Source organism: Schistocerca americana, chromosome 9 (genome assembly GCF_021461395.2).
Source record: "Schistocerca americana isolate TAMUIC-IGC-003095 chromosome 9, iqSchAmer2.1, whole genome shotgun sequence".
Lineage (NCBI taxonomy): Eukaryota > Metazoa > Arthropoda > Insecta > Orthoptera > Acrididae > Schistocerca > Schistocerca americana.
In genome coordinates, this window is record NC_060127.1 from 172,158,418 (window position 1) to 172,185,047 (window position 26,630).

At 42.6% G+C, this 26,630-nt stretch overlaps 1 protein-coding gene across 1 annotated transcript in view; it reads left to right on the plus strand.

Annotated features, from left to right (window-relative positions):
* The window catches only part of LOC124550783 (glycine, alanine and asparagine-rich protein-like), a 166,896-nt gene that overhangs the window by 19,447 nt on the left and 120,819 nt on the right, over positions 1-26,630 (plus strand). The window contains exon 2 of the mRNA XM_047125507.1: positions 25,451-26,375. Within this exon, the coding sequence (XP_046981463.1) occupies positions 25,451-26,375 (925 nt within the window). The remainder of the gene's footprint in view (positions 1-25,450; positions 26,376-26,630) is intronic.

Below are 26,630 nucleotides of genomic sequence, written 5' to 3' on the forward strand. Positions count from 1 at the left end.
TAATAATTTTAACACTGTTCTACCTACAAAGAGGGCTGTCTACGGCTTACGGGAACGTTTTGAGAAATGTGTATCTGCAGCAGATTGCCGCATGTGAGGTAGCTCATCAATAAGTGATGAAACTAAGCGTTAAGTTTTACAAGCGGTTGTCCAGAGCCTTACAAAGTCTACTCCTAGGCTATCTGTCTAACAGAATATTTGTAGAACTTCTGTGTGGAGAATCTTACAAAAGACCAAATTCGAACATTTCATATCTAATCTCATACATCGGCTACTGGAAGGCGATTCTGATCGTACGCTTCAGTTTTGCAAGACAATGTCAAATGAATTTATAGACTGTGATAGTTATTTTTAATATATTTGGAGTGATGAGGCAGCCTTAAAATTTTCAGGTCATGTCAACAGACACAACTGTAGTATTTGAAGACAGACCCCCAAAGGATTATTTCTGAGAAGCAGTTAAATGAAACTGGTGCTACTGTTCGGGGTGATATCTCAGCCGTTGAGTAATTTGGCCTTAGTTGTCTGACAGAACAGTAACTGGAGAGAAATACCTGGAAATGTTGACAACTTATGCCATTTCGGGACTAGAAATACCGCACGACGACTTCAACTCACCTTACTTTCAACACGATCGAGCCCCATCGCATCACACAACAGCTGTATGAAACGGCGTTGACGAGGTATTTGGTAGGAAAGTTATTGGACGGCGAAGAGCAATAGAAACGTCACCTAGATTTTCCGAATTTACACCAATAAATGTTCTACAGGGATCATGTTAAACACAAGGTATTAATAACAAAGCCTCAAAAAATTGAAGACTTGAAAGGAGCTATTTATAACGGTTTTGAAGACATTGAGTATAGTAAATGGTTGTGTAAAAAACTACGCTTAAGCGTCCTAGGTCGTCTGGTGTAATGCATAAACAGCGATGGAGAACAGTTTGAGAAAGAATGTTACAAATAATGCTGTAGCTACAATAAACTGTTCAGTTATTTTAAAATTCCAGTTGTTTCTTTTGTGTTCGGTTAGACTATGATGGGTAGTTACTTTTGGGTTACTCTGTATTCAGGGCTTAAAGTCTTGTTGAAGACAATGTCAATAAAGACGGGACGCAAGCTCTGATCGGGGAAGGGTGGAGAAAGAAATAGGACACATCCTTTCAAAGGAACTACCTTGGCATGCCCCTTCGAGGAGTTTATGTTACTCAGGGGAAACCTACATTTGGATGGCCGGACGGGAATTTGAACCATCGCCTCCCAAATGCGAAACCAGTGTCCTTGAACTGAGTCACTTAATTCGATAGGAGTTTTTGCAGCGAGTATTGGCCGTAGCAGACTTCCCTCCTTTTCTCCGTAGCGAAATATTTCGTAAGGTTTCTAAACTGCGAATGTGGATCAAATGCTTCCGGAACTTTCCCCAGAGTCTCAAGGATTTTAAACATCTGTAAAAAAAATTTATACTATTTTTTATTAGCATACGTTAGCAGGCGCAAGTACTTCTATCTGTTTCGATTCAGAGACCAGTAATTGTTTCTGTTCCATTTTTATTATTGCTATATTCAGGTTGTAAAAAGTGATTTGACAGGGAAATATTTAATACATCTTAAGATAAGCAACCCAGTTTACATCATTCGAAACTGGATTGCTTATCTTAACGTACACGAAATATTTTCTAAGCCAGTTTGACGAGGGCTATTCGTTTATTAATGACCGATCGGTTGCGAAAACCAAAGCTGTTTTATTATTTGCAACAGTTAGCTATACCTTCCAGCTATTTCTCTATACAGTCGCCGCTCTGACGTAGATACCGGGTGATCAAAAAGTCAGTATAAATTTGAAAACTTAATAAACCACGAAATTACGTAGATAGAGAGGTAAAAATTGACACACATGCTTGGAATGACATGGGGTTTTATTAGAACAAAAAAAAAACAAAGTTCACAAAATGTCCGACAGATGGCGCTCGATAGCAAAACGTCAGTGACTGCGCATGACAATCGTGTATAAAAAGAGCTGTAATGAGAGAGAGAATCAGATGCGCCAGCAGTCGCAGCATGTTGACGTTACCTGAAAAGGCGCTTTTAGTGAAGCTGTATTATCAGAATGGATAATGTGCTAGTTCAGCGTTACGGTCCTATCACCATAGGAAGGGGATTCGAACGGGTAAAGGTCCGTTGACAAATGCAGCGGTGGCGGGAATGATTTCGAAGTTCGAAGCCACGGGTTGTTTAGACGATAGACCCCGTAGTGGCCGACCGAGCACAAGGCGTAATGCTGCTGAGACAGTTCAGGAAGAAATGGAGACTGTAGCGGGTTCGTCTATGCACGGGAAAGTCAACGCTCGTGCAGTCGCACGTCGCACTGGCATTCCATACACTACTGTTTGATTGGCACTGAGGCGTACCCTCCGATGCTATCCGTACAGAATCCATCGGCATCATGAACTGTTTGTTACCTGGGGATTTAGGGAAGCGGAGGGCATTTGCGGTGTGGGCGTTTCAAAAGATGGCGGAAGATGACGATTGGTTGAGTAACGTGTTGTGGACCGACGAAGCTCATTTCACGCTCCGAGGGTCTGTCAACGCCCACAACTGCAGAATTTGGGCTACCTAAAATCCTAGAACTGTCGTGGAAACTCCATTTCACGACGAGAAAGTCACGGTATGGGTTGGATTTACCACATCTACCGTTATCGGGCCTTTTTTCTTCGAGGAAATGCGTGATTCTGGTTTTGTACCGGTAGCTGTTACCGTGACGGTAAGAGGTACGCCGATATGTTACAGAATCGCATCATCCCCAGCCTGGCTCATAAACACCTGCTGGAACGTACGATGGTTATGCAGGATGGCGCTCCACCCCATATTGCTAGACGCGTGAAAGATCTCTTGCGCGCGTCGTTTGGTGATGATCGTGTGCTCAGCCGCCGCTTTCGTCATGCTTGGCCTCCCAGGTCCCCGGACCTCAGTCCGTGCGATTATTGGCTTTGGGGCTACCTGAAGTCGCAAGTGTATCGTGATCGACCGACATCTCTAGGGATGCTGAAAGACAACATCCGACGCCAATGCCTCACTATAACTCCGGACATGCTTTACAGTGCTGTTCACAACATTATTCCTCGACTACAGCTATTGATGAGGAATGGTGGTGGACATATTGAGCATTTTCTGTAAAGAAATCAGCTTTGCTTTGTCTTACTTTGTTATGCTAATGATTGCTATTCTGATCAGATGAAGCGCCATCTGTCGAACATTTTTTGAATTTTTGTATTTTTTTGGTTCTAATAAAACCCCATGTCATTACAAGCATGTATGTCAATTTGTACCTCTCTATCTACATTATTCCATGATTTATTCAGTTTACAAATTTATACTGACTTTTTGATCACCTGGTATTTATCGTAATGTTGTACCAACTTCCAATACTCTAGCCAAAGAAGGTAGCAGCCTGTGCTTTCTGCCGATTCTACGTGCTGGTCTGAAGCTTGTTGCCTGTGCTAGGATGTTGTCTTCATAGTCAGCTGTTCAATTGAGCAGAGAAGACGGGGGAGCCATGTCCAGTCTGTGTAGCGACGAAAACGCTGCAGGTGCGACTTCACTGCCCCTGCAGCGTGCAGCCGAGAATCACGAAAAAGGAAACGCATGACAGTTACGTTACGTGGGGTTGCATGAAATCAGGCGAAATCTCTCGGCTGGCAACCATACTCGGCGGAAGACATTATTTACTAGGCATTCCTAGGCGCTCTCTATGCACTCAGAACAGTGAAGGGCGGCGTGACGTTATCTATGGGCATACAAACACACTGCCCAACACATCTCTGCAAAACTTGATCAGGTTTTAAATCTGGTTTCAATTTTGCGACCGATCGGACCTTAATAAAGGAATAGCCCTCGTATTTTGCCCACACTGTATTTCAACCTCAGGTCAACAGTTTGTACTATTAGCTGTCTCGACTTATTACCCAGTCATCATTAGATGATGCAGGGCCGTATTCAGTGTCCACTGACCTTTGTGCTGAACCTGTGGTGTCCGATATACTAGGAGATATTCTGAGGCAAGTGAGCAACAAAAACAGTATTTTGGAGAATGCCTGGAATGAAAGGATATAACGCAATATTAAGAGTCCGTTATTTCATTATTTAAAATTTTACTATCCAAGTTTTTTATTTAATAAATAGTGACATGAAAAACTATAAAAAATTAAAATCATAACACTTTTCAACACGATTTACTAACATCATTATCACCAATTATATTTCTTAAACAAAGAAGAAAAATAGTCATGTTTTATGTCTTCCGTCGTTTCTTTGTTGCTCCTAAATTCTGAAAGAAGTGGTTCATCTACGCAACTAAATGAAAGTCTGTTTGTCGTTCTGACGCATACTCAGTTGCCTGCCATTGAAGTTTGTTTTATATGTATAAGAATTGCGGTGTACAACGTTTCCAAGTAAGTTACTATTCTGTACTGCTTTTGCAATAGTTTTTTGGAGCTCAATTTACTTTTTTTTTTTAGCCACAGTCGATTCCATCATACACAAAAGCGCAAGTTTTGTAAGGTTAAATTACCATTTGGACATACTTGCAATTTCGTGATCTTATTACCCCATATGTGTCGTCCCGGAGTTGCAACTAATTGGTTAGCCTTCACAAGGAGACCTGATTTTCGATCTTCTCGAACACATTTCGACTATAAACTTTCTAAAATCCCGAAATTAGCCACCCTGGTGTACGCAGGCCCATTAAGTTCAGTTACAGGATGAGACATAGAACCAGATAGTAATTTAACATTACACAACCTGCGCTTCGGAAAATTTTTCCCATCTACCAGTAAGAGAATAAAAAGTCAACTGTAATGGAGTAACTTAATCTGGGTTTGTTATTTTTGTACACATAAAACAAAGCGATATACTGCTTAATGTTATTTTTGACACTCGCAAATAATGTGATGGTTATATCCTTCTGAAGAAGGGCACTGGGTGCCTCAAACCGATTAAGAAAATAAAATTTCTTTTGTGCAGCTGGTCACTGGTTAGTTCAGTAACTCCTAAAACAAATATTATTGTGAGCCACTGAAGCTCCCTCATAACTAAAAAGAGGCACAAAACAAATAGCCTTTCATTTACTAGCATAGATTGGCCATATGTTCCAGAAAAAAAAATTACATTCATCTCCATGCAAAAATCCCTATTCCATGTGGTAACTATGAGCAAATGTTTGTTAAGCAAATTCAAGATGTCAACTAAGGAAAATTCATGTATAATGTTTTAAAATGGGCTAAAATATTTCCCCAAATAACCAACATTAAAACGAAAGTTTTGAATAACCTTATTGGCTAATCGGTTGCCCCAACTTTTCGTACTAATGAAACTACTTGTACTTTAATATCTTTATAACATGTTGTTGTTATCGTTATTATTATTGTTGTTGTAATCGTCTCCACTCGGACGGATGATATGATGCAACTGCCCACGGTACTCCATCCTGTGCAAGTCTCTTCATCTCCACACAGTATAACTTGTCTTGAAATATCACTTTCAGTATTCAGTTATGCCAAATCGTAGAGCCTGTCTTTTAACGTTGAGATTCTAATTCTTTTTCTGATCAACTTTAGTCATGAAAATATCCTTTTCTTGCCGTTGTTTGTGTTCATTATTTATAAGTACATTCATAGAGCTACCTGGACATTAGGAAAATAGTCTTTGATATTTTGAAGGTCCTTGGCTTGAAAGAAACGAGCCAAGGAAGAAACTGTCTTTTGGAGGAATCAAATTCATTTCAGGGTGCCCAAAATTCCGTTAAACAAAAAATGTTCAAACGTGTGTGAAATCTTATGGGACTTTACTGCTAAGGTCATGAGTCCCTTAGCTTACCACTACTTAACTTAAATTATTCTAAGGACAAGCACACACACCCATGCCCGAGGGAGGACTCCAACCTCCGCCGGGACCAGCCGCACAGTCCATGATTCGAGTGCCCTAGATCGCTCGGCTAATGCCGCGCGGCTCCGTCAACCATTGTTTTAGAAGTCTTAGCGCGTTGCCAACTCAAATGCCACACGTATGACCGTGGATCACAGGGTAAATATGATGCGAGGGGTCGGGGCTTGAGAAGTGAATGCCAACTCAATTCATAACAGCCGCCCACGGAAACACTCAGTCCTTCAAAACCACACAAAATAATTACGTCTCCGACTTTTACTATTATAAGGGGCCCGCATCACAGTATTGTCCGCGGCTGGTGGTCTTGCTGTAGCGTTCTCACTTCCCGCGCACGGGGTCCCGGGTTCGATTCCCGGCGGGGTCGGGGATTTTCTCTGCCTCGAGATAACTGGGTGTTGTGTGTCTTTCATCATCATTTCATCCTCATTCACGCGCAAGTCGCCGTAGTGGCGTTAAAGAACTTGTGGAGCGGCGGCCGAACCGCCCCCCGAGGGGTCCCCTGGCCACCAATGCCGCGCGCTCATTATTATTATCACAGTATTGAAACGAAAACTTTTTTTAATGGTTTGGTCAACAGAGGACAACAAAATTTACATCCTCTGTGTTTCTGTTTTCTTTCTTTCCAGTAGTTTTTTAATTCTTCTCTACGTTTCTTCTCTTCTTTCTTCTGTTCGTATTGAGCCTTTCTTTTTTTCCTTATTTCCTCCGAGAAGCCCCTGAAATGTTTTATTTTTGCTCTCAGCTTTCCTCTGTTTCCCATTTCTTCTTCCACTGTTTCTGTTTCCCTCAGGAGGGCATTAACTTCTTTGGTCGACATCATTTGTGTTGTCGAGCTTCTATGAAAAAAAGTTAAAATTTCTTTTCATTATTATTTTCTCATTCAGTTTTTCAGGTCCCCACTGAATACAACTATTCTCTTTCTCATTGTGTCTTAATCTCCGTTTTCCATTGTCATATTTTGGGCCTAAGTTTTTCCTTACCATTTTCCGTTCTTTCCTTTCTATTTCACGTAATTGTTTGAGTGTTTTTAACGAAAGCATACTAATGCATAAAGGTATTGTGGTCTAATAACAGTGTATTTAACAAAAGCATACTGATGCATAAAAGCATTGTGGTCTAATAACAGTGTTGTCTTGCCAGTGCTCTGAATTTATGGATAAATGTTTCCTATTCAAAATGCTTCAAATGGCTCTGAGCACTATGTGACTTAACTTCTGAGGTCATCAGTCACCTAGAACTAATTAAACCTAACTAACCTAAGGACATCACACATATCCATGCCCGAGGCAGGATTCGAACCAGCGACCGTAGCAGTCGCCCGGCTCCAGACTGTAGCACCTAGAACCGCACGGCCACTTCGGCCAGCCAATGTTTCCTGTTATACAAGTTTTTGTTAACTGGAAAACCGCTTCCATTTTCCTTGGCCTAGATAAGTTATCTTCGGCTGTTCTATTTCACCTAGATATTTATTTTTTTTTATTTTAATTTTTTGTCATGCGGCTCCCTTTCTGGTGCGGTCACCTAGGCTGCGGAATGGAGACGTTCCCTTTTGTAAAGAATAAAGAAAGACGGGGGGCAGCAAAGTTCCCAAATTAAAAATCCAACTAGGTTCCACATAAAATCACTCGTACCTCAGTACGTTACTCGTTCTAAACATATTCTGATTAGTGGAACTTAAACACTTGAGTGCGTAGTGGCATAAAATTGGTAAATATTGAATGGCAAGTATAAGATAAAAATTTGCACATTATAAAATTCACAGAGAATGCAAGCCTTTTCAAAATGAAAAATAGTTGCTCATGGGATAAAAAATTCACTTCAGTTGCCAGTAATTTATATTTGTTGCACGACCGGTTTCGAAGCATAAAACTTCATCTTTAGGTTCCAACAAATAATTATTGAAACACAAATGTATGACGGCCGGCATGGGACAGATGACCTTTGCAGTCTGGTCCCTTCAACCCCCACAAACCAACCAACTAACCAACGGTCGGCATGCTCGAATATAAATGCAGATGCTAGACAATCCCACAAGGTTCCCTGTTGTATTTGACGCCGAACGGCAGCTGTGGATGTCCTGAATACGTAGCAAGTGTGAGTCGCGGTCACAACACCGTTCTGTGTAGTTGTGAATGCATTTTGTCGGAGCTAAAAAAATTCCAACGTGGAGAAACTGTAGGTAATCGTTTGGCGGATGCCTCCGCAAGCAAGGTAGCCGAAGTGTATGGCGTTTCACAGATTTATGCCGCACCAAGGGAAAGCGGAAAAATATCATCCACTAATTGAAGGTGCGGCAAGAAGCCATACCAGAATCATGTGACTGACTGTGTAATCATAACAGTAGTGCAAAAGTGCTGAATAGGTCAGTTACACATCGACTGGTGAATGAGAGACTTTAATATTACGTGTTTCGGGGGTAACATCGAGTTGTACAGATGAACTGAACCCATATCATTGACGTCGATATGCAGGAGGATTTTGGAACATATATTGTGTTCGAACATTATGAATTACCTCGAAGAAAACTGTCTATTGACACACAGTCAACATGGGTTTAGAAAACTTCGTTCTCATGAAACACAACTAGCTCTTTATTCACATGAAGTGTTGAGTGCTATTGACAAATGGTTTCAGATCTATTCCGAATTTCTGGATTTCAGGAAGGCTTTTGACACTGTACCACCCAAGCGGCGTGTAGTGAAATTGCGTGCTTATGGAATATCGTCTCAGTTGTGTGACTGGATTTGTGATTTCCTGTCAGAGAGGTCACAGTTCGTAGTACTCGACGGAAAGTCATCGAGTAAAACAGAAGTGATTTCTGGCGTTCCCCAGGGTAGTACTAAAGGCCCTTTGCTGTGCCTTATCTATATAAACGATTTGGGAGACAATCTGAGCAGCCGTCTTAGGTTTTTTATCGACTAATAAAGCCATATCGCCCAATATAGCCGTCAGAAGATCGAAAAAATTGCAAAATGATTTAGAAAAGTTATCTGAATGGTGCGAAAATTGGCTGTTGACCCTAAATAACGAAAAGTGTGAGGTCATCCATATGGGTGCCAGAAGGAATTCGTGAAACTTCGGTTACACGATAAATCTGTCAAATCTAAAGGCCATAAAATCAACCAAATATCTAGGAATTACAATTACGAGCATCTTAAATTGCAAGAAACACATAGAAAATGTTGTGAGGAAGGCTAACCAAGACTGCATTTTATTGGCAGGACACTTAGAAAATATAACAGACCTACTAAGGAGACTGCTTACACTACGCCTGTCCGTCGTCTTTTAGAATACTGCTGCACTGTGTGGGATCCTTACGAGATAGGACTGACGGAGTACATCGAAAACGTTCAAATAACGGTAGCTCATTTTGTATTATTGCGAAATATGGGAGAGAGAGTCACTGAAATGATACAGGAACTGGCTTGGAAATCATTAAAATAAAGGCGGTTTTCGTTGTGACGGAATCTTTTCACGAAATTCCGATCACCAACTTTCTCCTCCGAATGGGAATTTTGTTGACACTGACCTACATAGGGAGGAACGATCACCTCGATAAAATAAGGGAAATCAGAGCTCGTACGGAAAGATACAGGTATTCGTTCTTTCCGCGCGCTGTACGAGATTGGAATAATAGAGAATTGCGAAGGTAGTGCGATGAACCCTCTGCCAGGCACTTAAATGTGATTTGCAGAGTATCCATGTAGATGTAGATGTAGACGTAGATGTAGATGATGATGAGTTGTGCCGGATCGCGTGATATTAATCTCATTCATTCACTAACTAACGACGTTTAAGTGACCCATTAAGTATTTGTGCAATACTTCTTCTGTTATAAGCCACGCTACGGACGAAAGCGTGTGTCATTGAAGGCGATTGCGAGGAAAAATAAGAGTGCGAAAGCTGCTAAAGCCCGTGCAGAACTGAATACTGTACTGGTGAAACCTGTCAGACCGGAAAAGAAACCACGGAAGGAGCTCCATAAGTACGGAACTCCAAAATCGTTCGTCAGTGATGCAAATGCCCTTAACAGGAGAACTTGAAACCATAACAACCATGAACAATGGAGTAATGGAAGAGAGTCATATGGGCTGATGAGTCTTGCTACACACTGCACTGCCACAGTGCCGTCAAGGATTGTATGGCCATTTTTCGTGATCAGGCCTATCCCATGGTGCAATGTTATTTTTCCTCAATGGTGACACTGTGTTCCAAGACGACATGGCTCCTTTCACAACGCTCGCATTGTCCAGCAGTGGTTTTGTGAGGACTAACACGAATTGCCGCATCTCTCTGGCAACGACAGTCGTCATATCTCAATATTCTTGAGTCTTTGTGCCTTCTTTGGAGAGAAGAGTGCTCGATCGCTATCCACCTCCATCATCATTACCTGAAGAAATCACTATTTTGCAGGAGATTGTTATAAGAGTCCCTTAAAAACCACACAGGACCTGGTATTATCTTTTCCGATACGACTGAGAGCTGATTTGAAAGACAATGGTTTTCCTACACTGTATTAGGCATGGCAGTGTTTTGCGTTTTTGGTGTTTCCTATGTCTGCCCGTCACCTGTAAATATCGCTGCATGATGTTCATTTACAGTACCTGTTTTTTTCTTTCATGCAGATGTGAGTCAGTTATTCCTGCCATAGATTTTTAGCTTGATTATTAAATAAATAAAATTTCTTCTACGGGACATAAGGAATTGTCAGACAGAAACTTTTTCAGTTTGTTTTTATTTATTTTTTTAAATTTATTTATTTATTTAAATATGCAGTCTGTCAGACATTTTACATCTTTGGGGAAGCCATCAAAAATTTTGGTGGCAGCATCGTGCACCGCCTTTTGTGCTAAAAAGAAATTTAGTGTCGGATAATGAATGTCAATTATTTCGATGATTAATGTCATTTTGCTTCTTGCATTGTAAATATCTTCATCAATGTTGCTTCTGAGCAGTAGTGAGTTATTTGTAACAAACTTCTTGAGGGAATAAATACAGTGTGAAGTGAAGCAGTAGTCAAGATGAGTAACTTGTAGAGGAGTGGGTGAACACATATTCCTCTTCCAGCAAGTTCTTTACCAACGCATATATGAATTATGACATAACATTATTCCATACGACATTATTGAATGAAAATATGAGTTACCCCAGAAAATTGTTCCAAACAACATTATTGAACGAAAGTGTGCAAACATACTTACTTATCGATTTGTGTCTCCCCAAAAATTTGGAATGATTCGAAATGCACAAGTGGATGAACAATGTTGCTTAAGGAGTGCAAAACTGTGTTCGCTTTTCAGTTTAAATTCTCATCCACAACAGCCGCGCTACGGGAATTTTTGAAGTTTCCATCGAACTTACTATTTCTTCACCGTGTGTGTTACATTTATCATTGGTGTGTTAACTCTAGATGTGCATATCTGAAATGAGGGCCTTTCTTAAACTGAAAGAAAATCACTCAGTAATACTTTTTAACAACATTATTTGGAATTTGTTCTGTTGCTGCATATATATTTGGATTTATTACTAGTGTCATCTGCAAACAGAACTAATTCTGCTTATTGTGTATATTAGGTAGAAAGCAGTTTACGTACAGGGAAAACAACAGTGGAAGTTAAGTTAAACTCTATAAAATACCAGATAACAAACCAAGCAGTGCTCGTGTATTCATTTTGCCTATTTTCTATTAGAAACGAAAAGAAAAATTAAAGTATGTTAGCAGCGTAATACCAAAAAAATTTCATTTCTATATACTCGTGAAAACACCTTTGAAATTATGAAACCGTCATAGAAATAAATGTGCATAATTTACAAATGTGTAAGTACAGTACCCCAGAAAGTTTCTGTACGCTGAGCGCAGGTGCTTCGTGTGTTGCGTCTATGACAGTGCCTCTTCTTAGTTCCATAGACGACTACTATTTTCGCCTACAGCCATTTGCGCTTCACGGTTGAAAGCGGTCAAAAGCACTGTCAGGTGTCAGGGATTTCCTTAAGTTGAATCGGCTGTATGATTTTCTCAGTAGTGAGGAATAAATGTATTAAAACATCATATATGACGCGGCATTTTTAAACGCACTTCAGTGCCTATGACGTCATATCTCTTGAAGTATATGTCGAACAATGATAGATTTGTGTAGCTGCATTCAGCAGCATACATGGATACAGCCCGCGAAATATGTTGCGAGTAGAGTCAGTAGCAAAGAAGTATTAACGTCATGCTTGATGCTACAGGTTCTCACGCATCTCGTTGTCTATGACGTCAAATCCACTGAACTATGATAGGTAGGTGGTCCTACCCACACAGCGGTTGTTGGCTGACACTAAGCGAAATGTGTACGAGGAGGTTTGGAACATATATACACACACACATATATACACATACGTACATCCATTTTTATAATATGTGTGGATATGATAGGGCTATGTATTATTTGCATGATATAATATTGTAGTTTTCAAAACTTTGTTATAACCAAATAAGGAGCCATCACTCCCTTTTTTATTTTACAAAATCTGATGACGCTACGCCACAGTACCATAGCAAGCCGCAAGGGAAGCCAAAACAACATGATACCGCCCACTGATAGGGTGGTCTAAGTACTGGAAGAACATTGCTCAACATTTTGTGTGCATGGCAGTGCAGAGATTGCAAGCTACTGGACGGAATAGAAAACGGACATAAAATTGTGTATGTTTTCGGACGCCTGAGCAATATATTTGATGCAGTCCTCCTTCATTAAGCCATATTTCATGTACTGCCAACAAACATAACAGTTCTATTTGCATCTTCTGGTCCGCTATAGCCTGCTTGCCGCACAGTATTGGCAACACAGGTTATTTTCACGGGCTAGGCTGACAGTCAGAGTAAAGACGCTTTTGTATTCTGAGTACCTGTTCCGTTGGTCAGTTACCGTAAAATGTATTCAAGTGGCTATGAATGAACACTAAAATTTGTTTGAGTTTTAATTCTGTTTGTTAGTATTTTCTGCTCTGTTTTAAGCGGTGTATGCTACGGATTTTGTGTTAAAGATCGATTTTTCTCAATTTTTTTGACATATACAGTTCAATCTATGTTTTGTATAAATTTTGTCTTGATATCAGCATCAGAAATGCTCTTAAAATATTGAGCATTGGACTCGCAGCCACTCCCGTCTTTTCAGACAAATGGTGATGAAGGTTCTCCTCCTTTCAAAACTCTAATGTATGGACTGCTCAAAAAGGTACGAAATGTCGTAATAATTAAACCGGTTGAAATTTGCATATGCTGCTTTGGGATAACTCAGTGAGACATCTAGGGACGCCAATGTCAACTCCACCTGAAATATTCAAGGCTATACTCTCAGCAGGCATAGTGATGCTCACCGACTTTTTCGACGTCTGACGTCCGGTAGTGATCAAATTACTCGAGCACAGAAAAACCATGATCAGTGATGCGTTCTGTGAGACAATTCCGTAGCCTACTCAAGTGTATCAAGAGAAAACAGCTTGGGCTGCTCGTTGAGGAAGTGATTCTGCTCTATGATAACGCGCGTCCACACGTCTCCAAGGTCGCGGAAAGCGTGATGGCCATGTTCACATGGGAAATGGGAACAGGTTGCACATCCGCCCTACAGCGTGGACATGTCGCCTTGCGACTTCCGTGTGATTGGTCCGCTAAAAAGACACCTCAAAGGGAAGTGTTTCTACTCGGACGACCAGCTGAAGGACACATAGGAGGAATGGATCCTGTCAGAGCCACAGGAATTATGGGGACAGAGTATCCTTCGCCTCGTGAGACAGTGAAGTAGTTGTGCTTAGGTCTCGGATGATTACTTTTGAATAAAGACTTCAGTTATAGCGGCAGTGTCGTTTGGTACCTTTTCTTTTGAACATTGTACAATACTAAAGGTGGCAGGGGTAAAATACAGAGAGCGAAAGGCTATCTACAATTTCTACAGAAACCAGATGGCAGTTATAAGAGTGGATGGGCATGAAAGGGAAGCAGTGGTTGGCAAGGGAGTGAGGCAGGGTTGTAGCCTCTCCCCGATGTCATTCAATCTGTATATTGAGCAAGCAGTAAAGGAAACAAAAGAAAAGTTCGGAGTAGGTATTAAAATCCATGGAGAAGAAATAAATACTTTGAGGTTCGCCGATGACATTGTAATTCTGTCAGAAACAGCAAAGGACTTCGAAGACCAGTTGAACGGAATGGACAGTGTCTTGAAAGGAGGATATAAGATGAACATCAACAAAAGCAAAACCAGGATAAGGGAATGTAGTCGAATTAAGTCGGGTGATGCTGAGGGAATTAGATTAGGAAATGAGACACTTTAAGTAGTAAAGGAGTTTTGCTATTTGGGGAGCAAAGTAACTGATGATGGTCGAAGTAGAGAGGATATAAAATGTAGACTGGAAATGGCAAGGAAAGCGTTTCTGAAGAAGAGAAATTTGTTAACATCGAGTATAGGTTTAAGTGTCAGGAAGTCGTTTCTGAAAGTATTTCTATGGAGTGTAGCCATGTATGGAAGTGAAACGTGGACAGTAAATAGTTTGGACAAGAAGAGAATAGAAGCTTTCGAAATGTGGTGCTACAAAAGAATGCTGAAGATAAGATGGGTAGATCACGTAACTAATGAGGAGGTATTGAATAGAATAGGGGATAAGAGCAGTTTGTGTCACAACTTGACAAGAAGAAGGGACCGGTTGGTAGGGCATGTTCTGAGGCATCAAGGGATCACAAATTTAGCGTTGGAGGGCAGCGTGAAGGGTAAAAATCGTAGAGGGAGACCAAGAGACGAATACACTAAGCAGATTCAGAAGGATGTAGGTTGCAGTAAGTACTGGGAGATGATGAAGCTTGCACAGGATAGAGTAGCATGGAGAGCTGCATCAAACCAGTCTCAGGACTGAAGACCGCAACAACAACACAATACTCTAATAGGAAAGACGTAACATGTTGGCTACCTCCAGAAGAGGCTCGGCGTTACGCATCGTCGCTTGCTGAAGGAGAAGAAATGTGAAGCGCTTCAGGCTGGAAAAACACCACGGGTAAAAGGCAGGCTTGCTGTTACAGTAACTGCGCTCTTCAATTATGAAAACGTTAAGCAGTGGCATAGAAGTACGCAGCCAACCCCGTCAATGGGATCACGTCGTTTTGGCTTCCTTCGCGACGTGCTACGGTACTGTGGTGCAGGGTTATCAGATTTTGTGAAATAAAAAAAAGGGAGTGACGACTCGTTATTTGCTTATGACAATATTTTGAAAACTACACAATTATATTATACAAAAATACATAGCCCTCTCATATCCACACATTATAAAAATGGATGTACGTATGTGTGTGTATATGTGAGTATGTATGTTCCACAGCTCCAGCTAAACATCTTCAACCAAACTTCGTACGCGTATCACTGTCAGCCAACAATCGCTGTGGGGGTAAGAACCACCTACCTGTCACAGTTTAGTAGGTATGAGAAAGACATGCCGTGGCGCCTACGTCACGAAGGTAGTCCTGCGCTCGCTCGCTCAAATCAGCAGACAGACTACGTTTCTACACCTGTTAACTCGTAACTAGGCGTGTCCGTGCAAACGAAAACTGAGTCTTCTACTGGAATCCGCTACTATGGAATCTTACTGTTGTTAGTCCTATAATGATGGGAAGCCCATGGGCCTACTTATAATTTGTTACGGCTGTACTGGCGTACAATAAAATCAAATCATGCTAAAACGTTTATCAGTTGCATAAGGCACCACTTCCAGCATGTAATGAGTATTGTTAAGCAGAAAAGACTAAATGCAGTAAATAAGCTGTTATGTCGTTTATACCGAGTATTGATCTTAAACTAAATTTTGCTGTAGTACTGCTGATCAGTAAGACTTCATAATAGCAGATTCCAGTGGAAGATGCAATTCTCGTTAGTACTTACACGCGCAGCTTCGAGTTAACAGGTTTAGAAACGCATTTTGTCTTCTGAGCTGAGCGAGCGTGCGAGTTCCGGACTACCTTCGTGTCGTACGCACCGCGGCCCGTCTTTCCCGTGGGCCTCGGTCATAAACAGTGAGATGCGTGAACAACTGCCACACCATTCATAACGTTTAAATTTATAGCTTCTGTGCTAATAACTCTATTCGCCATCAATTATGCAGACAGTATTCAAATATGCAGTTAACGCACCTACAAAATCATATAACAGCACCACTCATAGTTCAGGAAACGTGACGTTATAAACACCGTGATCATAGCAAACTGTCGCATTGTGCATGGCGTTTAAACTAATTACTTCTTTGTAGTTAACTCTATTTGGAACATATTTTGCAGCAGACAGTATCTACATGTGCCGCTGAATGTACCTATAAAATTGTATTATTTCATGACACATGTATCAAGAGATATGAAATCACAAACAGTGAGATGGGTGAGAAACTGCCAGTATCATTGGACAATTATTAGGAAAAATACAAACAGTTTAGAGACAACAAGGCATTCTGCTTCGCAATTTGCTCTCAAAAGCTATCTACCGACTAAAATCCAATGCATAATCCGTGCCCTGAAGATGACTGGTGTAGGTACAACAGAATAAATTAGACCTGTTCACATAAGTGCTCCCGACGAGAACCTGTTATGAACGCAATTACGTCCACAGTCAGGTTTCTTGCAAACGCTTATTTACTGGGGAAGCGCCTTCGTGGGAAAACACAAAATGTGAATGACAGCCTAGATAATTTAATGTCGATTAAATGCTCAAAAAGGACATTATCCGGAGTAGATGTAATGAAAATAGGTATCTACGAAGCAATTTCATATTTCAATGAGAGAATTAACGGCAGGTTTGAAGTGCTATAGGGTTTTAGTGTAAATTCATGTGTGTTTGCTGCGAAAGGATTTTACACCGTCGATCGGATAAAAAAAGCTGACAGAGAACTGTTTAACCTAATGTTTTTTATTCCAGTCTTTGATCACAATATCAACTCTTTTGGCGATGACTGGTGTCAGTCAGTAATGACCATCCTCAGATCTTTTCTACGCCATGACCTAAAGAGATAAGGCCGTAATGGCATCGCCAAAACGTATAAATATACTCAGCACAACATCGTCACAAAAATCTAAAATAAGCTGTAGAATAGACTACATCGTTCACACAGTCATTTTTGCAACTGGCACTGGACAGTATTGGATCAGTCTTCATATACGCGACTATGTCGCAGCTGGTGAAACTGTTTAACTTATAAATCCAGGCCAGACAGGTCAGAAGAGGGGAAAAGAGAAACATGGAGGACGAGGAGTAACGATATGGAGCATTTCAAAACGCAGGTAAACCTGTTATATGTTGATATATCTGAACTAAGTTATTAAACTGATTTTTCCCAGTTCTACAATTTTCAAATCTTTTCTGAAAAAATATAGGTGGGAATTAAAGCTGTGAAATATTCGGGAACGACCAGAACACATTGCTGTCCCATTGGCACTAAGAAATTATAATACCTTGAGTTGATTTCTGATTTATGGAATTGTATATGTGCAAAAAATAATTAATTCTGTTTACACAAAATTCTAAACTTGGTAAATAATTAAATTCTAAACGCAAATTAATGATTATAAGTCACTGATCTTGTAACCCTCTTAGAATTTTACGATAAAATTTTCAGACTGATTGCATGATTATAATTTCAGCTACAGATTCTTAAAAGAAGACAATAAAAATATTTTAAAAATTAATGTGTTTGGCGAAATTACGAATCCTGGGCCTTTTACTAAATTTTTGCATTAAAATATAGCTCTTATGCTTTGCATATGCAAGATTTCAGACCTCAAACTTACTAATATTTGAAGGAATATTTAAATTTTCTGTAGAATCCCCGCCCTTAAGCAGACGTTCTGATGAAGAGTTGGAATAAAGTCCAAAACGGCGGCTGTCGTGATAGGGGAGACATGAGTGTTTGAAGTGGTCGCCGTTACACCGTAATGGTCAACGGAACGTCTTCAGTCTCTCTCGCATCAATGAACACTGGGGTGACAAAAGACAAGGGATATCTCCTAATATCGCGTCGTCCTTTTACCAGACGCAGTGCAGGAACTCGACGTTGGAAGTCCCGTGCCTCTATAGCCGTCGGTAATTACGAAAGTGTTGCCGGTGCAAGATTTTGTGCACGAACTCACCTCTTGATAAATATTCTATAGGATTCATTTCGGGCGATCTGGATGGCCACATCGTTCGATCAATTATTCAGAATATTCTTCAGACCAATCGCGATCAATTTTGGCCCTGTGACCCTTCACATTATCATTCATAAAAGACCCATCGTCGAAAATTTAAAATATTCCGAACAGGGCATGCTTTCATAGTTCACTGTCACCTGGAGTTCTCCCTTGAAATCTGTTTCTTGTGTCACTCCGCTTGTTCTTCATGAATGAAAAGATTCGTCCCCCCCCCCCCCTCCCACTTCCACTTCCACTGGAAACGGGGATGCTGAAGAACCAAAGTCCAAGTGCTTTGGATATATAGTTGGTCACCTTGTCCAGGTGCAGAAGAAAAGATTTTAAGCCAGTTTACAACATAGTTACCATATTTGTTCACACGGCTGCTAAGGCAATCTCGATGACTGCTGAGCTCTCCGTATATGTCATCCATGCGAATATTTTCACTTTGGTGAAACCATTCTACTGCCTTTTGGGAATCTTTGAACTCAGTCTCTTCCTATAAAGAAAATGCTACAAGCGATGTATAGAGGTTCTCATCTGTCACATCGTGCTTGTATTACAGGTAGTGAAACATATTGCTATTGAAGCTGTTAATGTCTTCTGTTTCTTTTTTCTTTAAAGGCGCACACAGACTATTTAGGAGTTCTTTTGCTTTGCTGCTCAAACAGCTGTCTGTTCTTCTATACTGGATTTTAGAATTGAAAAGTTTCTTTCGTTTGTACGTGACTAGTACACTTAATTAAGACCTTTCTAAATCTTTAGCTACAACCTCTTGACTTCCGATATTACTTAAGAAATTAAAGTAGATTTCGTGTAACACTGGTTCCTCTGGGTCACGTTTCATGAACAATAGCAATTTTGGACTGTCAGGAATAATATTGAAGTAAATTTTAATAGCTTTCCAGTTCTGAAGCAGTCTGTAAATGATGCTAATGAGAGCCACCAAGCTGGAAAATTCCGCTAAATTTCAGTCTGTTCCAAATTCATGAACTCCAAAAATGATTTTAATTTTTCTCTTACTTTGTCACAGACAGAGAAGTGATTATATATCTTTAAGTCCATATTTCCAACATCAAGACCAACTCTGCCAATTTCAAATGAATTATGCATGACATGCTTTGAACAATTACCTTTTAGTAATTTAAGACTTTTTTAAAAGTTTAATAAGACACAATTCAAAACCAAATAGTGTTTTTCTAAGCTCTGCGGTACCATATCAGTAGTTGCCATAGTTGTTTCCTTAGCACTTTAAACAAAATCTAAAAGTTTATTCTCCACTCTCTTTAAAGGATCGAACTACGGGATACAAACTCGGGACATTTTACGATCCCTTTTGTTTGATATATCGGTTGCCAAGGAAAAAAATTTGAAGTCTTTTCTAGACACCTTAAAATAAATACTAGGTCATTTAGGAGCAAGAACGTGTTTCAAAATGATTTTCACTTTAGTGCGTCCATATGGATGTCTGGAAGGAATTGCAGAATCATTACAAATGTAAGACAAAAGTTTGTTTCCGCAGTCCAGTCTTGAATATCTTAGATTAATCACAGTATAGTATACTAAACCAAATTCACACGCAGTGCTTTCAGCATAATCTTCTTTACCATATGAGTTCACAAAATAGTTCGGTTGTTTATTTGAACTTCCAGAATTTTACTTTTGCTTCATTTAATGTTCCTTGTAATGTGCATGTTGACTCGGGTCAGTTTGTCCACCGTCCAAAATATTAAAACGCTTCCTACACAGCATACAAAACGCTAGGCTGCCGTCTAGTCCTGGCTTAACCCAAGAAAGCATTTCTTCCCATTTCTTGAGATGTATTTGGTTATAGTTGAACTTCTTTCTTGGAGCAGTCTTTGTTGGGTCCTATTTGCCCTCAGACATTTTTAACCTGAAACTACTGTAATTTTCTAGCGAAGTCGAAACACTCTGAAACACCATTGAATGAGACCAGAGACGCTGGAGAAAGCAATTTAAATTAGTATTGTTGGTTCGAGAATGAGATTTTCACTCTGCAGCGGAGTGTGCGCTGATATAAAACTTCCTGGCAGATTAACACTGTGTGTCGGTCCGAGACTCGAACTCGGGACCTTTGCCTTTCGCGAGCAAGTGCTCCACCATCTCAGCTACCCAATCATGACTCACGACCCGTCCTCACAGCCTTACTTCTGCCAGTACCTCGCCTCCTACCTTCTGAACTTCACGGAAGCTCTTCTGGGAACCTTGCAGAACTAACACTCCTGGAAGAAAGGATACTGCGGAGACATGGCTTAGCCACAGCCTGGGGGATGTTTCCAGAATGAGATTTTCACTCTGCAACGGAGTGTGCGTTGATATGAAACTACATGGCAGATTAAAACTGTGTTCCTGACCGAGACTCGAACTCAGCACCTTTGCCTTTCGCGGTCAAGTGCTCTACCATCTGAGTCCTCACAGCTTCAATTCTGCCAGTACATCGTCTCCTACTTTCCAAACTTCACAAAAGCTTTTCTGCGAACCATGTAGGTTGGTTGTTACTTCGTTTTGAAAGCTGCAGCGTTGGCAGCATTCAGGAAATTCATCATAACCAAAGAACCTATAACAAAGTCGTTTTTCAAGAAGATATGTTTTAAGATAATTTTTGTTCCATTAAATATAATTCGTAATAGCCTAAATACAATAATGGATCCTTATTCAGTCCACGTAAACAGAAAAAAGCGGAGGAAGAAAACTTGCGAAGAAACGGAAGACTCAGTCAACAACGGAGTGCCTGGTAGCCCTACGTGGCACAGAGATCACTTGGTTAGTTCTTTCTTTGGATGTTCCTTGGATCATGATTTCGACCTGTGGCTATTGTTTAGTACAAGTCAGTTTCACAATGAAATTGCACTTTCTTACCGAAAAATACGACAACATGCTGAATATTCACATGTTACTCTGGGTACCGGTAGAAAATGAACCCTTATGGATCACTTTGTTGTTTGTCTATTTGTCTGCCCGACTGCTAAAAACCCTTTTTGTCAAGAGCGGGTAGACGCATCAACTTGAAATTTATGTCGCATAATAAAGTCTACGGTCCTTTGGCGAGGTAAAAACGTGAAGCTTCTAAGTCGATGCAATCGTAAGAGACAGCCATTGTTTCACGCTACAGGTAAAGAGATAAGTCCGAAGCTGAACTTTTAGTTACATCACACGATAAATACTTTTTTGTCACTTGTTATGCAATTGTCTGTCCGCCTGGTCAGGCACCTTTTTCACAGGAACGGGTAGACGTGTCAAGGTGAAATGTATATCACATACTGAGGTCTAGAGTCCTTTGGTAGCGTAAAAGTGCTAAGCTTAAGTCAATACAATCAGAAGATCGGCCATTTATGGCACGTACAGAGGGGTCCAGGAAAACGATGATGCTGTTTGACAGCCAGTAGTAATGGAACAAACTGATATACCGTTACAATTCTTGCACGGAAAGAAGGTTCAAATAGTCCCCCATTAACAGCCTTACAACGTCCATGCCGCTGGACTGTTGACAGAACTACGGCTGTCGTTCTTGCTGGTGTAGTGGCCGTCTCCATGGTTTTCTGGTCGCTCATTCAGAGCAGCTGTCTTTGTTGATAAACTTCATTTCTCAAGGTCCCCCATAGGTAGAAGTAAAGAGGTGTAAGGTGTGGAGGCGTTGGTGGATACTCAACAGTCCCTCTTCGACCTACGCGTCATCCAGGTACACTCATGCTCATAAATTAAGGATAACTGCAGAATGTGGTGCCACACAACGTGGCACTACACAAAACTGGCGCTAATAGCATAGGCACACAGGAAACACACACGACACAGATCTGTAAGTCCACGGTATTGGTGATAAGTTGAGAAAACCGTCCCGAAATACATGTGTTACAAAACGCCACTGTTTCCTGCGCATCAGTACAGGATATGATCACCATGCACACGTACACAGGCCGCACATACTCTGGAGCAGGTGGTCGAGCTGCTGCTGGGATGTAGCCCCCATTCTTGCACCAGTGCCTGTCGGAGCTCCTGAAGTGTCGTAGGGGTTTGTAGACGTGCAGCGATACGTCGACAGAGAGCATCCCAGTCGTGTTGGATGGGGTTTAGGTCTGGAGAACAGACAGGCCACTCCATTCGCCTGATATCTTCTGTTTCAAGGTATTCCTCCACGATGGCAGCTCGGTGGGGCCGTGCGTTATCATCCATCAGGAGGAAGGTGGGACCACTGCGCCCTGGAAAAGGTGGACATAGTGGTGCAAAATGACGTCCCGATACACCTGACCTGTTACAGTTCCTCTGTCAAAGACATGCAGGGGTGTACGTGCACCAATCATAATCCCACCCCACACCATCAAACCACGACCTCCATACAGGTCCCTTTCAAGGACATTAAAGGGTGGTATCTGCATCCTGGTTCACGCCAGATGAAAACCCGGCGAGAATCACTGTTCAGACTATACCTGGACTCGTCCGTGAACATAATCTGGGACCACTGTTCCAATGACCATCTACTGTGTTCTTGACACCAGGCTTTACGGACTCTCCTGTGACCAGGGGTCAGTGGAACACACCTTGCAGGTCTCCGGGCGAAAAAACCATGTCTGTTCAGTCGTCTGTAGACTGTGTGTCTGGAGACAACTGTTACAGTGGCTGCGGTAAGGTCCCGAGCAAGGCTACCTGCAGTACTCCGTGGCCGTCTGCGGGCACTGATAATGAGATATCGGTTCCTTGTGGAGTTGTACACTGTGGACGTCCCGTACTGTAGCTCCTGGACACGTTTTCTGACTGCTGGAATCGTTGCCATAATTTTGAGGTCACACTTTGTGGCACACGGAGGGCCCGTGCTACGACCTGCTGTGATTGACCATCCTCCAGTCGCCCTAGTATTCTACCCCTCATAACGTCATCAGCATGTGTTCTTTGAGCCATTTTCAACGCACACTCACCATTACCGCGTTTGAAAACGTCTGCACACTTACTCGCTGCACCGTACTCTGACATGCATCAACACACCTCTGCGTATGTGGACTGCTGCCAGCGCCACCGTGCGACGACCGCAGGTCAGATGCACCGCATGGTCATACCCCGAGGTGATTTAAACCCGCAAACCGCCCACCAGAGCGCGGTTTCACCATGTATCAGCGTTATCCTTTATTTATGAGCATGAGTGTAGATTTTCATCCAAGTAGGCTCTACCACCTCTGTGGCAGTGAGGCGGAGTGCCATCTTTCATTTTCAAACACCTGTCGGATGGCTGGTAAAATCTATGTTTGCAGCCTATGTAGGTACACCTCACCAGTTACGGTACCTTCAAACAACCATGGGCCACTCAAACTGCTTGATGACAGACCACACCACTCGACACCCGGTAGATTTAACATGTTTGTCCACGAGAACGTGAGGATTTTCAGGAGACCGGTACACGCAGTCGTGCTGGTTTAGATTACTGTTCAGTTTGAACTTCGCCTCGTCTGCCTAGATAACTCTCCCCGCAAACCGTTCATCCTCGCGACGCACGCTTTCAAACCACTCGCAGTAATTCCACCTTCGAACCAGGCCGTCCTCGTTCATAGCGTGCAGCGATCTTGGAATGTACACTTTCCTCTTTACAGCCTTCAGAATTCGTCGTACACCTGATCGGCCTAACCCGCTTTCACGTGTACCCAGCTTCACAGATTTTTGAGGTGACCTAGTAAAATCTTGCAACACAGCAGCGCTGGAAGCTGGACTTCTTGCTACTTTTGATTGGCCAGAAATTTCCTTATGCACATCCTCAACAGTTTCCTCGGCTTCACATTAATCCCGAATACGATAATTTGTTGTCCGTGTAGGTGGCTGAGTTCCGTACTCATTACGCCATTGCAGTTGTACTTCTATTATGTTTTCATACTTCCAGCACCACATCAATACGGTCTTGCGTTACTAAAACGACAATCTTACTTCATTCATTGCTGCTCTGTTATTTGCTGGAAAAAGCGCGCCAAGATCTGTTGCGAAAACAATGGACTACGCTACTGTGCAAAATTGCAACGATATGTCATTTTGTTCCGAAGATATTAATTATCAAAGAGTGTCTACATTTTTCTGGACCCCTCTGTATTATCACACTCGCAAAGTCACTCATTAAAACCTATAGGGTGCTTCCCTTGACGCATAATCATGAAATTTGGCGAGGAGCAAGATTTACAGAGCAAGTAACGGAAAACCATCAGAAAATTGTTAATTTTCTCCCGCATTCCTCGTCCAAACATCTGTCAACACAAACACAGTCTTACGCACTACCCCAACTGCTAAATTTCCATGATACCACAGTCTAAGCCCACTGAGCATTCCATTCATGTGTCTCTCTATCTCAATTATTCAGCACACCGACATTTCACTTTTTGACTTATGCAACTGTCCCTCCATCTTTTATCTTTTTTGAAACGTTCATTTGCCATTTCATCTATGTGAGTCTTTTACTTAATCATAAATCCGCCTTTTATATGTTTTAAATTATGCAACTGAATCTATGTCTTTTTATTGAGTCAAGCATTCACTTTGTCAACTGCCGTGTCCAATTTTACAGCATGTTTTAAATGTTTACTCTCATCTGCCTGCAGAGCGGCTACTTGTATCCATTGACAGACCACTCCCTCACCCATGTAGAGCGAAGGGAATAAAATGACAACCAGCATCGGTTGGTTCGAAAGTGGGTGTTAACACGAAACCTGTCACGTAATGAATAAACATCTATTTTATCCGCAACTATGGCTACCTTTTTACATCATAATACAAACAGAGTTGTTCTCCCACAACATACAGCATGCTGGAAGTATGCACTGATGTTTGTGTTCAAATAAAGAAAACGGAAACAATATGTCAGGTGTGGGCTTCGCGGGAAACCTCTGTCTACAAAAGGCTTTATTGTTTGTTAAAGCCAATTTTTGTCTGAAAAATATGTAAAAATTGGAAAGTAAGTAACACCGGTGTTACTTATGTTTTAATGTTTGACCTTTTCAAGAACATTATGTTTTGTATTTTAATGTATGACTTGAGCTACTCAGCTCTTAAATCACTGCTGTACATCTTTGACGATACGTTCTTCATGTAATTACCTTACCTTCTGATGAAGTCACCCTTAGAGGTGACGAAACCTGGTCAAGGTATATAGAAAACCTGTGCAACAGGTTGGCTGATTTTACATATTTTTCAAATTTGTGTATACGCTTGCTGCAAACGTCAACCATGTTCAAAGTTGGCCAATTTTTGTCTTTCCTTCTTGGTAAAACGTAGTGTATTTTTTTCTGTCCAGGGCGGTGTCATTTCGGATCGGTCGGTGCCACCATCCTAGAGGCTACTCCTGGGAGTAGAGCACGACTGGTGACCCGCCGCTGCCGGCGACGCTGGTGTGGGGCCTGGTGCCGGAAGCGGTTCATGCCAAGGCCGGCTGGCAGCCGCCCCCGCTAGCGGACTCCGCCCCCACCTCCGCCCCCGGCCTCACCGTGGAGTTCAAGGCGGGCTCCCCCGAGGGGGCCGACCAGCCCCCGCACCCCCAGCACCAGCAGCAGCACCAGCAGCACCAGTTCAACATCTTCCCCGCCATCTTCTCGCGCCAGCTCAACTTCGCCGCGGCTACGGCGGCGGGCGGTAGCCCCTGCGGCGGCGTCGGCGTCGTCGGGGGCGGAATGCAGTCACCCGGCGGCGGCGGCGGGGGCGGCGGAGGAGGCGGAGGCGGAGGCGCCGGCGCCGGCAACGGAGGCGGCAAGCTGATGGAGGAGCTGCGCGTCGGAGGCCTGCTGGGCCTCGTGGACGACCACCACCACCATCACCACCACCACCACCACCACCTGGCGGCGGCTGCCGCGGCGCACCACTCGGCTGCCGCCGCGCACCACGCCGCCGCCTCCGCCGGGGGCGGCAACGCCTCCGGCGGCGGGGGCGGAGGCGGCTCGGCGTCGTCGCACCACCACGACAGCAAGCGCGGCATCAAGTCCGGGGCGGCGGGCGGCGCCTCCGGGGGCGGAGCGGGCTCCGGCGGCGGCGGAGCGGGCTCGGCGGCGGCCGCGGCGGCGGCGGCGGCCGCGGCGGAAGACTTCTCGGCGCTGTACGCGCTGCCGCCCCCGCACGCGGCGGCGGCGGCGGCTGCCGCGGCGGCGGCTGCGGCAGCCGCTGCCGCCTCCGCGGGAGCGGACCAGACGCCGCCTCCGGCGCAGCAGCCTCCCCCACAGAGCGCAGCCGGGGGCGGTCAGCACACGCCCCCGACGCCGCTCGGCCGCAACCTGGCGGACCACGCCGGTAAGTACTGCGCTACAACGCGTATTCTGTCGGAGTGCCTCGATGTACGTTCGCTTGGATACCTACGTTATCTACTGTTATAACATAATTTATTGCTCAAGAGGGTTAAGAGAATGTGATTATGGGTGTCTGCTACATCTCACTGAGCAAAAATTCAGAATCGTTTATATTACCAAATTATAGTTTTATCTTTCAAAAATGAAGTATACTGCAAAACATCATTACATCGTCATTCATCTACGTAACAGGTAAAGA